Below are 12730 nucleotides of genomic sequence, written 5' to 3' on the forward strand. Positions count from 1 at the left end.
CATGCCTCCATTGCAGGCTTGGTCTCCCGCAAGAGGCAACCAATGGATGTGTCTCTCTCACATCGATGTTTCTCTCAGTCTCTCCCCTCCCTTCCATGGTCTAAAAACAATGGAAAAAATATCCTCGAGTGAGGATTAACAAAACACAAACACTGCCCTCCCAGGCTAGACTTCTGCTTATAAAATTACCATGCTACTCATGAGTTCAAAAATGGTTCCTATATCCTGGATCTGAATACTATGAATATTAGCTCAAGCAAATAATCTTTCATAACTTGAAAAGAGCAGAAAATTAAATATCTCAAACTCTATAGTTATATCTTTTCTGAGCACAGAATATCTAACAATCTTGTTCTGGGAATTTGTCCACCAAACATCATTTAAATAAAGCACGGCCTCCTGTAAGGTGGTTAATATTGCAATAACAAAGTCATATTTCTTTTTCTTTTTAATATATTTTTTATTGATTTCTTACACAGAGGAAGGGAGAGAGATAGTTAGAAACATGGATGAGAGAGAAACATCAATCACCTGCCTCCTGCACACCCCCTACTGGGGATGTGCCCGCAACCAAGGTACATGCCCTTGACCGGAATCGAACCTGGGACCTTTCAGTCCGCAGGCGGACGCTCTATCTACTGAGCCAAACTGGTTTCGGCTAACAAAGTCATATTTCTAAAGAATGACAATGTCCACAATGTAATGCTTAATGAAGATGGACATAACACACACGTGCATGCATCCACATAAAGATTCAGAAAATCACCAACATGTTAATAATGGTTATGACTAGTTAGTGACGTTTTCTCTTCATTCTTCTCCGAAGCTTGAAACATTCTACAATGAGCATACATTCTTCTCATACTGGGAAAAAGTGTTTTTAAAACCTATCTAGCTATAACATAAGAAATAAAAATCCAACTGCGTGTTTATTAAAAATAGAAAGATAAGGGGAACTTCACTAAGTGACTGAACAAACAAAAGAATCCAAAAGCCCAACTTTTATGGCAGGTTTACAAACACAAAAGAAAGCCGCGAGCACCCTTGGTCAACTTCCAGGGTTATCCCTGACTCTCGGTGTGTCCCCGGGCACAGAAATTAGTTATTTTAAAAAGGAAATTCCTGCTGCTGACAGGGTGCACTTGACATGTGCTGTTACTTTGCATAGATACTGTCATCAGACAGCCTTCTGTGAGCCACTAAAATCGCATCAGACAGCTCAGTGGTTGGAGCGTCAGCCCCAGACCAAAGGGTTTGGGTTCAATACCCAGTTATGGGCACATACCTCAGTTGCAGGCTCCCCAGCCCTGGTTGGGGTGCATGCGGGAGGCAACCACTGATGAGTCTCTCTCCCTCTCGCTCTCTCTAAAAATCAATGGGAAAAATATCTTTGGGTGAGGATTCAAAAAAAAAAGCACATGAGCCCGGCCAGCGTGGCTCAGTGGTTGAGCGTTGACCTATGAACCTGGAGGTCACAGTTTGATTCCTGGTTGGAGCACATGTCTGTGTTGCGGGCTGGATCTCAGGTAGGGAGCATGTAGGAGGCAGCCAATCGATGATTCTCTCTCATCATTGATGTTTCTACTAGTATCTCCTGTAGAGAGCGCCTGGGAAGGCGCATGAGCTGACTGTCGGCTGAGTCCAGTGGCGTTGGCAGAGCCACATCCTGGAACCGCACCTTGCCAGAGGTAGGTATGTTGTCGGCCTGACCTTTAGCTCAGGTGCCAGAGTGGGTTTCATTATCTAAGTTCAGCCAGGCGCCAGGAACAGACACAATTATCCAGGCTCAGCCAGGAGTGACAATTACAAAGAAGCCACAAGAATGGAGAATTGCCACTTGATCTTTAACCATGATTTCACATAATTTCCTTTGTCTTAAACTCTAGTAAAACTTCCTGGTATCACGCTGTATATAGTAAAAGCATTGCACTAGCTCTGGGTCACTGTCTCTCCATCAGAGGGCAGCGTCCCACCTGGTCCCAGCTTTCCCTATTGTCTCTGTATCTCTCTCTCTCTTTCTCAATCCCCCGTTGCCCTTTTTCAGGACTCACCTGCTCTCCAGCTGTGCTGGTCACGGTAAAGAGATAAAACTTATAATCTCCCTCTCCCTCTCCCTTCCTCTCTGAAATCAATTAAAAAAAAAAAAAGGCATGAAACAGGGAACTCAGGGCTCAGAGGCACCTGTGAAGAGCAGTCGTAAAGTGCCTTCCACAAAGTAGGCAAAGACAGAGCATGAAACTGGACTCTGAGGCAGAGCCAGATCTGTAAGCCCAAGAAAAGAGTTCATCCTCAGCAACAGAATCTGTTTTTGTAAGAGGCTGATTTAAAGAGTTGGCTATTACCTTTGTAAGTGTATAAAATGCTCTCAATATCATAATTTTTTAATATATTTTATTGATTTTTTACAGAGAGGAAGGGAGAGGGATAGAGAGTTAGAAACATCGATGAGAGAGAAACATCGATCAGCTGCCTCCTGCACACCCCCCACTGGGGATGTGCCCGCAACCAAGGTACATGCCCTTGACCGGAATCGAACCTGGAACCTTCAGTCCGCAGGCCGACGCTCTATCCACTGAGCCAAACCGGTTTCGGCAATATCATAATTTTTAAAATGAACATACCGTTACATCAACTGAAAGGCCTAAGGTAAATTGCCAGCTGGTAAATTCTTGAGTTTAACACCTTGTCTTACTCGTGTTTGTGTCTCTAGCACCTATTACAATACCTGGAACATAGCAAGCGCCTAAAAAATGTTGGCTGAGTGAATAGATGAATCAAAGACTGGTTTGATTTATTTAAGAAAAATAAATGAGGAAGAAAAACCAGTGACAGAAAGACCAAGAGAAAACTTGTCAATAAAACATGTTAAGTGGAAAGGTATTTCCATTAACCTTATTTGTGTAAGGACTAGGCCCCGCCCACTTCCAGAACAACAGGAGGTGGCCCGTGTGTAAGGCGCAGGAGGAGAAGTGTGTCGGCAGGAAGGTGGCTGTGCCTCCCGGGACCTCAATGATGCAGAGCGCAGCATCCAGCAGCACCCTTGGCTGCACAGTTTTGGCAACTGAAGCAAGATGAGAACTCTACTGCATTGCACAGGGGTTCCATTTTCTCATTTCACAAGCTTAGTTCTGAAGACGTCACTCTCTCTCCTCCTCCAACGACCAGACACTCTATTCCACCACTCAAGAGTCCTTTCTGTACTCATGCCCGGGGCGGACTCCCTGGGAACTGGGAGGGCTGCCAGTCTGGGCACTTCCACTCCTCAGCCCTGGGTTCTGAGTAAGTCCTGAGCTCGTGCAACACTGGCACCTGCCCTGACTTCCCAATCCTAGTAGAACGCCATGCCCTTCTGCTCTGAAATGTCCGCAAACGTGTCTCTATGCACCCGCACACGAGGGCGGTGGTGGGAGGGCTTGTCTGGAAGAGAGCACACTGAGGCGGCAGGACCTCTGTCCGTGCCCAGATCTTTAAACGCAGGAAGGAAACTCATGGAGGCAGCACAGTGTGGCAACTACAAACCATTTAACAAAACATAATAAAATTCAAAAGACCACAAACAGTGCATTCTAACATCATGCTATATTCGAATGTATCTAAAATAAAACAAACCAACTTCTCAAATAGACATGATAAGTATGTACTGATAACCTTGAATTAAAGGTAAGAGTTTAGATACAAATTTTTTTTAATATATTTTATTGATTTTTTTTTTACAGAGAGGAAGGGAGAGGGATAGAGAGCTAGAAACATCGATGAGAGAGAAACATCGACCAGCTGCCTCCTGCACAACCCCCACTGGGGATGTGCCCGCAACCAAGGTACATGCCCTTGACCGGAATCGAACCTGGGACCTTTCAGTCCCCAGGCCGATGCTCTATCCACTGAGCCAAACCGGTTTCAGCTAAAGGTAAGAGTTTAGAATAACTCACAGAAAAAAACACATTTAGGCTGTTTATATCTACAAAGCATGATTTCTTTTGTTATTCAATTAGAATTTGTTTGTTTAGCCAATATAATAATGTTTAAAGTAACATTAGGTCTAATGTAAAAATATTTACTTATTTACTTTTTAATTCCTAAGCCCACCCCTTAAATATTCTCTAAAATATAAATGTCTCCAAATTTAAGTTGGAACAATAAATTTTTTTGAGAGAGAAAAACACAGACACATCTATTTGTTGTTCCACTTATTCATACACTCATTAGTTGATTCTTGCGAATGCCCTGACCGGGTATTGAACCCGCAGCCTTGAAGTATTGGATAGATGCTCTAACCCAGTGGTCGGCAAACTGCGGCTCGCAAGCCACATGTGGCTCTTTGGCCCCTTGAGTGTGGCTCTTCCACAAAATACCACGTGCGGGCGTGCACGTACAGTGCGATTGAAACTTCGTGGCCCATGCGCAGAAGTCGGTTTTCGGCTCTCAGAAGAAATTTAAATCGTTGTACTGTTGATATTTGGCTCTGTTGACTAATGAGTTTGCCAACCACTGCTCTAACCAAATGAACTACCAAGCCAGGGCGGTATAATCATTTTTAAAAGTTTTAATAGTTTTAGCTGGAATTCTATAAGCAAGAAGGTATGCATGGCTTTATTTGAACTATAGTTAGTCACCCTTTTCACTTATTTATTTTTAAAAGAAATCCAATGCCTACATTTTTAACAGTGCTATTAAGATATAATTCAAGTATCATACAACTCACTCATTTAAAGCTTACAATTCAATAGTTTTTAGTATAGCCCTGACCAGTTTGGCTCAGTGGATGGAGCGTTGGCCTGTGGACTGAAGGGTCCCAGGTTCGATTCCGGTCAAGGGCATGGTCCTTGGTTGCGGGCACATCGCCAATAGGGGGTGTGCAGGAGGCAGCTGATCGATGTTTCTCTCTCATCGATGTTTCTAACTCTCTATCCCTCTCCCTTCCTCTCTGTAAAAAAATCAATAAAAAAATATATATATATATTAAATAGTTTTTAGTATAGTCACAATGTCTATTCAAGGTTCAGTGCTATGAGCAACATAGAAATCATGGAAAGTATAGAAAAGAGAAGGTTCATGAGGCCTAACAAGAACACTAAATTACTAGTCAGTTTTTCATAGTCGGTTCTTCATATCTAGATATCTATACTATCTAATAAAAGAGTAATATGCAAATTGACCGTCACTCCAAGACACAAGATGGCTGCCACAAGATGGCCAGCAGGGGAGGGCAGTTGGGGCGATCAAGCCTACAGGGGAGGGCAGTTGTGGGCAGTCAGGGGTGACCAGGCCAGCCGAAGAGGGCAGTTGGGGGTGAACAGGCCAGCAGATGAGGGCAGTTGGGGGAGACCAGGCCAGCAAGGGAGGGCAGTTGGGGGCGATAAGGCAAGCAAGGAGGGCAGTTAGGAGTGGCCAGGTCGGCAGAGGGCAGTTGGGGGGGGGGGAACCAGGACTGCAGGGGAGGGGAGTTGGGGGGGACCAGGCCTGCAGGGGAGGGCAGTGGGGGGGGACCAGGCCTGCAGGGGAGGGCAGTTGGGGGGGACCAGGCCTGCAGTGGAGGGCAGTTGGGGGGGGGGGGGGACCTGGCCTGCAGTGGAGAACAGTTGGGCAGGACCCAGGCCTGCAGGGGAGGGCAGTTGGGGGTGATCAGGCCAGCAGCAAGGACAGTTAGGGGTGACCAGACTGGCAAGGGAGGGCAGTTAGGAATGACCAGGCCAGCAGGGGAGGGCAGTTAGGGGCAATTGGGCGGCCGGGGAGCAGTTAGGCGTCGATCAGGCTGGCAGGGGAGTTGTTAGGGGGTGATCAGGCTGGCAGGCAGAAGCAGTTAGGGGCAATCAGGCAGAGGCAGGCAAGGGGTTGGGAGCCAGCAGTCCTGGATTTTGAGAGGGATGTCCGACCGCCCATTTACATTATTTGTGTAAGAACTAGGCAGTCGGACATCCCTCAAGGTGTCCCAGACTGGAGAGGGTGCAGGCTGGGCTGAGGGGCAGCTCCTCCCCCGTGCACAAATTTTGTGAACCAGGTCTCTAGTATTTTATAAATATACTAGAGGCCCAGTGCACATTTGGGGCAGATCGAGGCTGGGCCTGTTGGGAAGAGGAGACAGCAAGAGGTTGGCTGGCCAGCCCACCCCAATCAGGGCCTAATCAGCACCGGGCCAGCCATAGGGGAGGGGGCGCGGGCAATTGGCTGGCAGGCCCCACTCCTGATTGGGGTGGGGGGGGACAACTGGGGGCAGGGGTGGCCGTTGGGAGGGGCTGTGGGTGGTGGGCCAGCCGGCCCCACCCCCGATTGGTTGGGAGGGGCGATAGGGGATGGGGCAGCTGAGGGGAGGGGCCGCCCCTAATCAGGGGGGGGGGCCACTCTGGGGTGGGGCAGGGGCCAACCGGCCCCATCCCTGATCAAGCCCTTCGTTGGCTGCAGTGGGCGTCATAGCAACCAGTTGTTTTGGTCGGTCATTCTGGTTGTGACAGCATTCTGGTCGCTGGCTTTTTATATATATAGATTAATGCAATATGTTAATTTAATATAAATATGTTACATGTGTTCAACTCATATTTATTTAAATTATTTATAGGTCAGTCCTTGCTCTATATTCTCCCATCTTGAAATGTAAAGTGAGGCAGATATTGACTGCTTTATTCTTTTCTACTTTAATGAAGCATTTAGACCACACAACACAAGCATGGCAATACTCAGTCACTCCCTCTCTGAACTGCAGCAGCAGCCGAGTATGTGAACAAGAATCCAAAGAGCATCCGGGTCCCCTTCACAGCCTTGAGGAGGTCTCTAACCTTTTCTCAAAGCACATTATCACTCTAGGATCTAAGTGGTGAAGTTGCAACCACAGTTTAAAATAGCTAAACTGGCTCCTGATTTAGCTACAACAAATATTTTGTCTTCACAAAATTTCCATAAAGTGTAAGTCAATGTTTAACACTGAGAATAAAAGCAAATATTTGTCCTTCTGTTACATGAGACCAGAGTATATTCTTTTGTTTTGTTCATTTGGTTCTTAGACTACACATATTCAATGTTGGCTAGAGTTAAATTCTCCTGACCATCACAGAATGAGGATAAGAAAGCTCCCTCCAAAGAAGAGCTTGTACACAATATAGACGAGCATTAAATCTCAATCATCAAAGTGTCAGATAATGAAACCAACTGTCCAAACAACTGAGTAACAGGACAGGTTTGGGTCTCTACTTAACTGCAGCCATAGAATTAGCATTTATTGGCAGCAGAAAAAAACAGGAAAGGGGCAGAATGCACCCTACCAAGTTCTAATTTTTCAACTAAATGAAAATACATACTGTTCTTGAGTATCTCCACAAAAACTCTTCAAGAATATTCTTCAGCCACAGTCTAACTTTACAACACAGGTTAGACACTGGTATGTCCAACAAAAAAGGCCAGTCCTCAACCCATCAATCCAAACTTGCCAGGCCTTTTCCATTTATGAATAAACAAATTTTTTTAAAAAGGAGGGATGAATGAATAATACAGTTTACACTGAAGCTGCAGGACCTAAGTCTTACAGAATTATCACATGTTAAATGAGAGGTATTTTTCACATCCTAGTAGCCTTAATTCAAAACAATATATACTTTTTCTCAAGGTAATATTCTTCAATTACCTCATTTTTCATACCCAGTGTAACTTTTTACTTTACTAAATAAAGTGAAAAACTGTAAGTGAACATATCTAAAAGCGGGGGTGGGAGTGGGTACCACATCGATTCCTATTTTCCTCTGCTTCCAACCCTGCTGGGAATCAAACTATTATGGAAATGAGTGCAGCCGGAACCGGTCTGGCTCAGTGGATAGAGCATCGGCCTGCAGACTGGTGGGTCCCAGGTTCGATTCCGGTCAGGGGAGTGTGCCTTGGTTGTGGGCACATCCCCGGTGGGGGGTGTGCAGGAGGCAGCTGATCGATGTTTCTCTCTCATCGATGTTTCTGGCTCTCTATCTCTCTCCCTTCCCCTCTGTAAAAAATCAATAAAATATTAAAAAAAAAGAAAAGAAAAGAAAATGAGTGCAGCCCCACCAGGTGTGGCTCAGTGGCTGAGCATCAACCTATGAACCAGGAGGTTACAGTTTGATTCCTGTCAGGGCACATGCCCAGGTTGCAGGCTGGATCCCCAGTGGGGGTCATTCAGGAGACAGATCAATGATTCTCTCACCATTCATATTTATCTCTCTCCCTCTCCCTTCCTGTCTGAAATCAATAAAAAATATTTTTAAATACTTAAAAAAAAAGAAAATGTGTACAAATATATCTCATTCAAAGCAAAATACCAGCCCAAAGTTCAGAACCCCAAGAACCCAAGTATGCACTTAAAAATCAATACTACTAATACAGAAATCTTCTATTGTTGCTTTGCTCCCTAGCTAAAGCAGAATAGCAGACATCCTTTCAGACAATGTAATCCACTGGTTTTATTATGAAAATAACATGATAATAAAAAAGGTATAAAATTGTACATGTACTATAATTAAAAGTAAAATTTTTAAATGTATAAAAAAGATTTTCCTTAAAAAATATATCCCCCTCAAATTCCAACCCCCTAGTGCTTTTCTTGGATGTGATCACTGTCAAGTTGCATGTGAATCTTTCCAGAAGTTTTCTAAGCAATGCGGGTATGTTTGTGTGTGTGTGTGTGTGTGTGTGTGTGTGTGTACATACATATATATGTACACATATATATATGATATAAGTGCAAATGCAAATTTGGAATAAATAAGTGAAAAATTTTGGAGAAAATATAAATTCCTTCCTCCTTCCTTCCTTCCTTCCTTTCCTTCCTTCTTTCCTTCCTTCCTCCCTGAACTTGTCTTGCCCCCAGTATAGTAGGAACTGTTATTTGTTCACTTAGTATGTGAAAACTGTGCATTTCACAAGGATTTTTATAAGCCAACTGGTATTAGCCAACAGCTCGATGGCCAAATACTTATGAAAGTCAGCACATGGTTCCTGTGAACTTCAGCCCGATGAGGCCGGCTGTTTTGGTGATTTAGCTTCTTTCTGGCATCATTTAAGTAGGTGTGAGATACTAGACGCCATCTGCGAGTCCTCCTGCATAGCCAAAGGGCACCCCCTCCTTCCTGCTCTAGTGACTTGATTCTCCAAAATACTGTGCCACATGCCCGCCGCGCCCGGACAGTTCCAGACCCCCCCTCCCCCCGCGGGGACTCCTCCTGCAGTTGCGGTCCGTCACCTGCAGGCAGCGCCGCGCCCCAGTACCTGTGGCCCCGGGCACTGCTGCTTCCGACCTCTCGGCCTCTGGCTCACTCTCGGTCGCCAAGCCCTTCCTCCTCCAAGAGGAAACGACCCTTCGGACACACGGCTGGCCATTTTCACTTGAAGTTTACACCAACGCTGATGTGAGCATTACTTATCTTAAAATACTGCTATTTCCGGTAAGTCTGAAACGGTGCCACCACTCAGGTTAGGAAAGCATTAGGAAACAGGAGAAAACGATGAGGAAGCCAACCAACCCCATTAGCTTCCATTCTGCATAAACAGCTTATGCAGAGAACGGCCCGAGGTAAAAATAAAACCGACCCGTACCCTGCCGCGGCCCAGCAGCGAAACTCTGCCAAAACGCCCCGCCCCAGCGCCGCGGGCCAGGAGAGTGCGGTCCTACAACGCTACTGCCCAGAGAGCCGAACTCTCCTCAGCTTGACGTCCGCCTCTTGGGGAGACCCTCACTGCTCTTCAGTTGGTCAGAAACGACCAAGAAATGAGTCTCCTGGGGAAGAAGAAAACCCGACTTCTCCGGAGGCACCGAGGCCACTCCTTTTTCTCCTGCGGCGCAGCTGGGGCCGGGCTCCGCTCCCCGCTGCCCCGGAGGCTCCCCCCCCACACACGCCCAGGTCCTGCAACGGCGCGGGGGAGCAGGGAGCGAGGGAAGGCGCCTTCGGGAGGGGCTGCGGGTCGCCCGCGCGGAAGGGGACGGCGGGGCCACAGGCGCGGACGCGGGCTTATACCCGGCGGGCGCGCGGACAACGATCCGGACGGACACCGGCCCGACCAGACCCGGAAGCAGGCGGTGGTCGGGACACACCAGCGTGGGCAGGTGGGGGTGGCAACGGCGCAGACACCCGACCTGGGCCGGGAGGCAGCAGGAGCAGGGCGGGCGCACCTAGGCCGGCGGGGCGGGTCGAGGCGTGGCGCACACCGGACTGGACAGGTAAGCCTGGGGCGGGCGGGGCGGGCGGGGCGGGCGCGAGAGCCCACAGGAAAGCGGAGTCTCGATGTGGGTCCGGGGCTGGACCCGCGCCGGCACTCACCCGGGCCGGCAGGTCGCAGGCGCGCACCCCAGACCCAGGCAGGCAAGGGGGTAGGCGCAGCGTCGGGGTGGGAATGAGGGTGGGGAAGAAAGCGGGTCGTGCGGGTACGCGGGTTCGGGCGCCGGCACTCACCCAGGCCGGCAGGTCGCAGGCGCGCACCCCCAGGCGCACAGTGCGGTCCTCGTCTTCCAGCAGCGCCAGCGCGCGGCACAGGCGCGTGGCCTTGAGGCCGCGGCTGCGCCGGCACCAGGCGAGCAGCGCCAGAGCCAGCAGCACCCAGCTGAAGCTCAGGCCCAGGTAGCCCAGCGCGTACACCGGCAGCAGCAGCGCGAAGCTGCGGGCCAGCTGCGCCAACAGCCCCACCACGTCCACGCTCAGCGCCGCGCCAGCCGGCTCGGCCTGTGCAGCGTTGGCCACCGGGCCCGGGCCCCCGGCGTCTCCCATCGTCTGCCGCCCAGCCGCACCGCCGGCGCGTCCAGTCCCGGCCGAGGTGCCTCCACCCGAGCGCCAGCGCCCCTCTGAGGGGACGGCGCCTCCCCTGCCGCCCGCGCGCGCTGCCGCCGGCAGGCGGCGTGTGACGTCAGCGCGCAGGACGGCGGGGCGGGGCCCGGGCTGGGGGCACGTCACTCCTGGGGTGGGCGGGGCGGGGCGGGAGGCCCTCGGCGGGGCTGGCCGCTCGGTCTTCACCGGTGGTGGGCCGGCCTCTGGGGGTGGGCGGAGCCCAGCGCGGGACGCACTTCGCGGGGGCTCTGGGGGACGGCGCGCGCGGCCTCCGGCTGCCTACCTGCGGAGCAGGATTGCGGGCTGGGCTGCCGGCACGGCAGTGGCCTTCGCGGCACCGGCTGCGGAGCGCCCCGGGCTTGGGGACGGCTCTGTCGCCTGGCCGGGGGACCGGAGGACGGGTGGATCGGCCCGGGCGCGGCTCCTGGAGGGCTGGTGTGGAAGGAGAAGTGCGCGCTCCTGCGGGTTCCTTCCACCTGCAGGTTTGGGGAAGTAGCTGTTTCATAGACTTTGAACTTGTTAAAAACCGCGCTCCTGAGTGGTTGATAGTGCAGCGCCTTAAAGCAAAGCAGTTACCGCTCTAGTCGTGCGGATGATGCCACAGCATAAAGATGTGTTGTTTTTGTGTGTGTTTTTTAATATATATTTTTTACTGATGTTAGAGAGGAAGGGAGAGGGAGAGAATCGTCAATGATGAGAGAGAACCATTGATCGGCTGCTTCCTGCAGGCCCCTACTTTGGATCAAGCTTTCAACCAGGGCATGTGCCCTTGGCAGGAACCTGGGACTCTTCAGTCCGCAGGCCGAGGCTCTATCCACTGAGCCACACCATCTAGGGCAAGATGTGTTGTTTTGGAAATCGCAGCCAGCTTAGACATGAGGAAAACGCAACAGGATGAGGCCCTTTTACTTGAGTGTTAGACAGGAATTTCGGCCCCAGCTAACGTGTCGGAGGCGATGCTGGCAGGAAAGTGGGATTCCGGCTCGAGGCAGGATGCTGCTCAGCTTCTCTGGAAGATGGTCACGTCCTGGCTACTCAATGCTGAAAGGACTTGCTTAGACCTGGCTTGTGATTTCTGAGAAGCACAGCAGCCTCTGGTCACTTTATTTTCCAGGAAACTCAACCAATACTTCCTAGTTAACTGTCCTTCAGCATATGCACTGACTTCCAAGGAAATTTTAATTAAATTTATATAGACAGGGCTGTTTTTTAACCTCTCTCTTACTCATTAAACCTTGTTACTGGTAGCCTTGAATTACCAACTTCAGGAAGAGCAGGGACTATAGGAGAGAAACAGAGCATGCGTACTTGTTTTTACATTCGTGGTTGACATGTGTTCTTCCTTGCCGTATTGCAGGGATTCTGGAGTGACCACCTGATCACTACACAGTGGCTGCAGGACAAAGCCTGGTGCCTCAGGACAGAACAGTGCTATCCCACAGACCACGTGCTGTGTGAGATGAAGAGGACTGCCAACTAAAGACTAAGCTGCAGTCAGCCCGTTAGATTGGAGGAATCAGACCTCCTAACATGACTCTGGGGCTGGGGATGGCATTGGCAAGCATTCCTAACTTTGCCAGGTCTCATTAGTAATTCCACTGGGCTTTAAGTTCCTTGAGAGCAAGAATCACATTTATTAGGGTTATCAGCATATCTTCAGGCTGGCACAGTGCCCGGCATAGCAAGTACTGAATGAATAAACCTATCTCCTCCCTTCATCTGTGAGTCTGTATATAATTATGTGTGCATGTGTATGTGTTGCTATGGAGACATAAATACATATCTCATAAAAACCTTGCTCTAGGGCAGTGATGGCGAACCTATGACACGTGTGTCAGCACTGACACGCGTAGCCATTTCTGATGACACGCGGCCGCATGCTGAGGATGAAATATTTGCTGCTCCTGAGGATGAAACATTTGCGACTAGAGTCTTGGAGTTAGTTTTTTCCTCAAAGTGAC

The 12730-nt window shown here is 49.4% G+C and overlaps 1 protein-coding gene across 2 annotated transcripts in view; it reads right to left on the minus strand.

The window, feature by feature from the left end:
- ESYT2 (extended synaptotagmin 2) overlaps positions 1–10827 on the minus strand; it is a 72125-nt gene extending 61298 nt beyond the window's left edge. For both annotated transcript variants that reach the window (XM_008156460.3, XM_028132571.2), the window contains exon 1: positions 10401–10827. In XM_008156460.3, the coding sequence (XP_008154682.2) occupies positions 10401–10712 (312 nt within the window). In that variant the 5' untranslated portion in view covers positions 10713–10827. The remainder of the gene's footprint in view (positions 1–10400) is intronic.
- Between the last annotated feature and the right edge of the window lie 1903 nt (positions 10828–12730).

Source organism: Eptesicus fuscus, chromosome 14 (assembly GCF_027574615.1).
Source record: "Eptesicus fuscus isolate TK198812 chromosome 14, DD_ASM_mEF_20220401, whole genome shotgun sequence".
In the NCBI taxonomy this organism is placed as follows: Eukaryota; Metazoa; Chordata; class Mammalia; order Chiroptera; family Vespertilionidae; genus Eptesicus; species Eptesicus fuscus.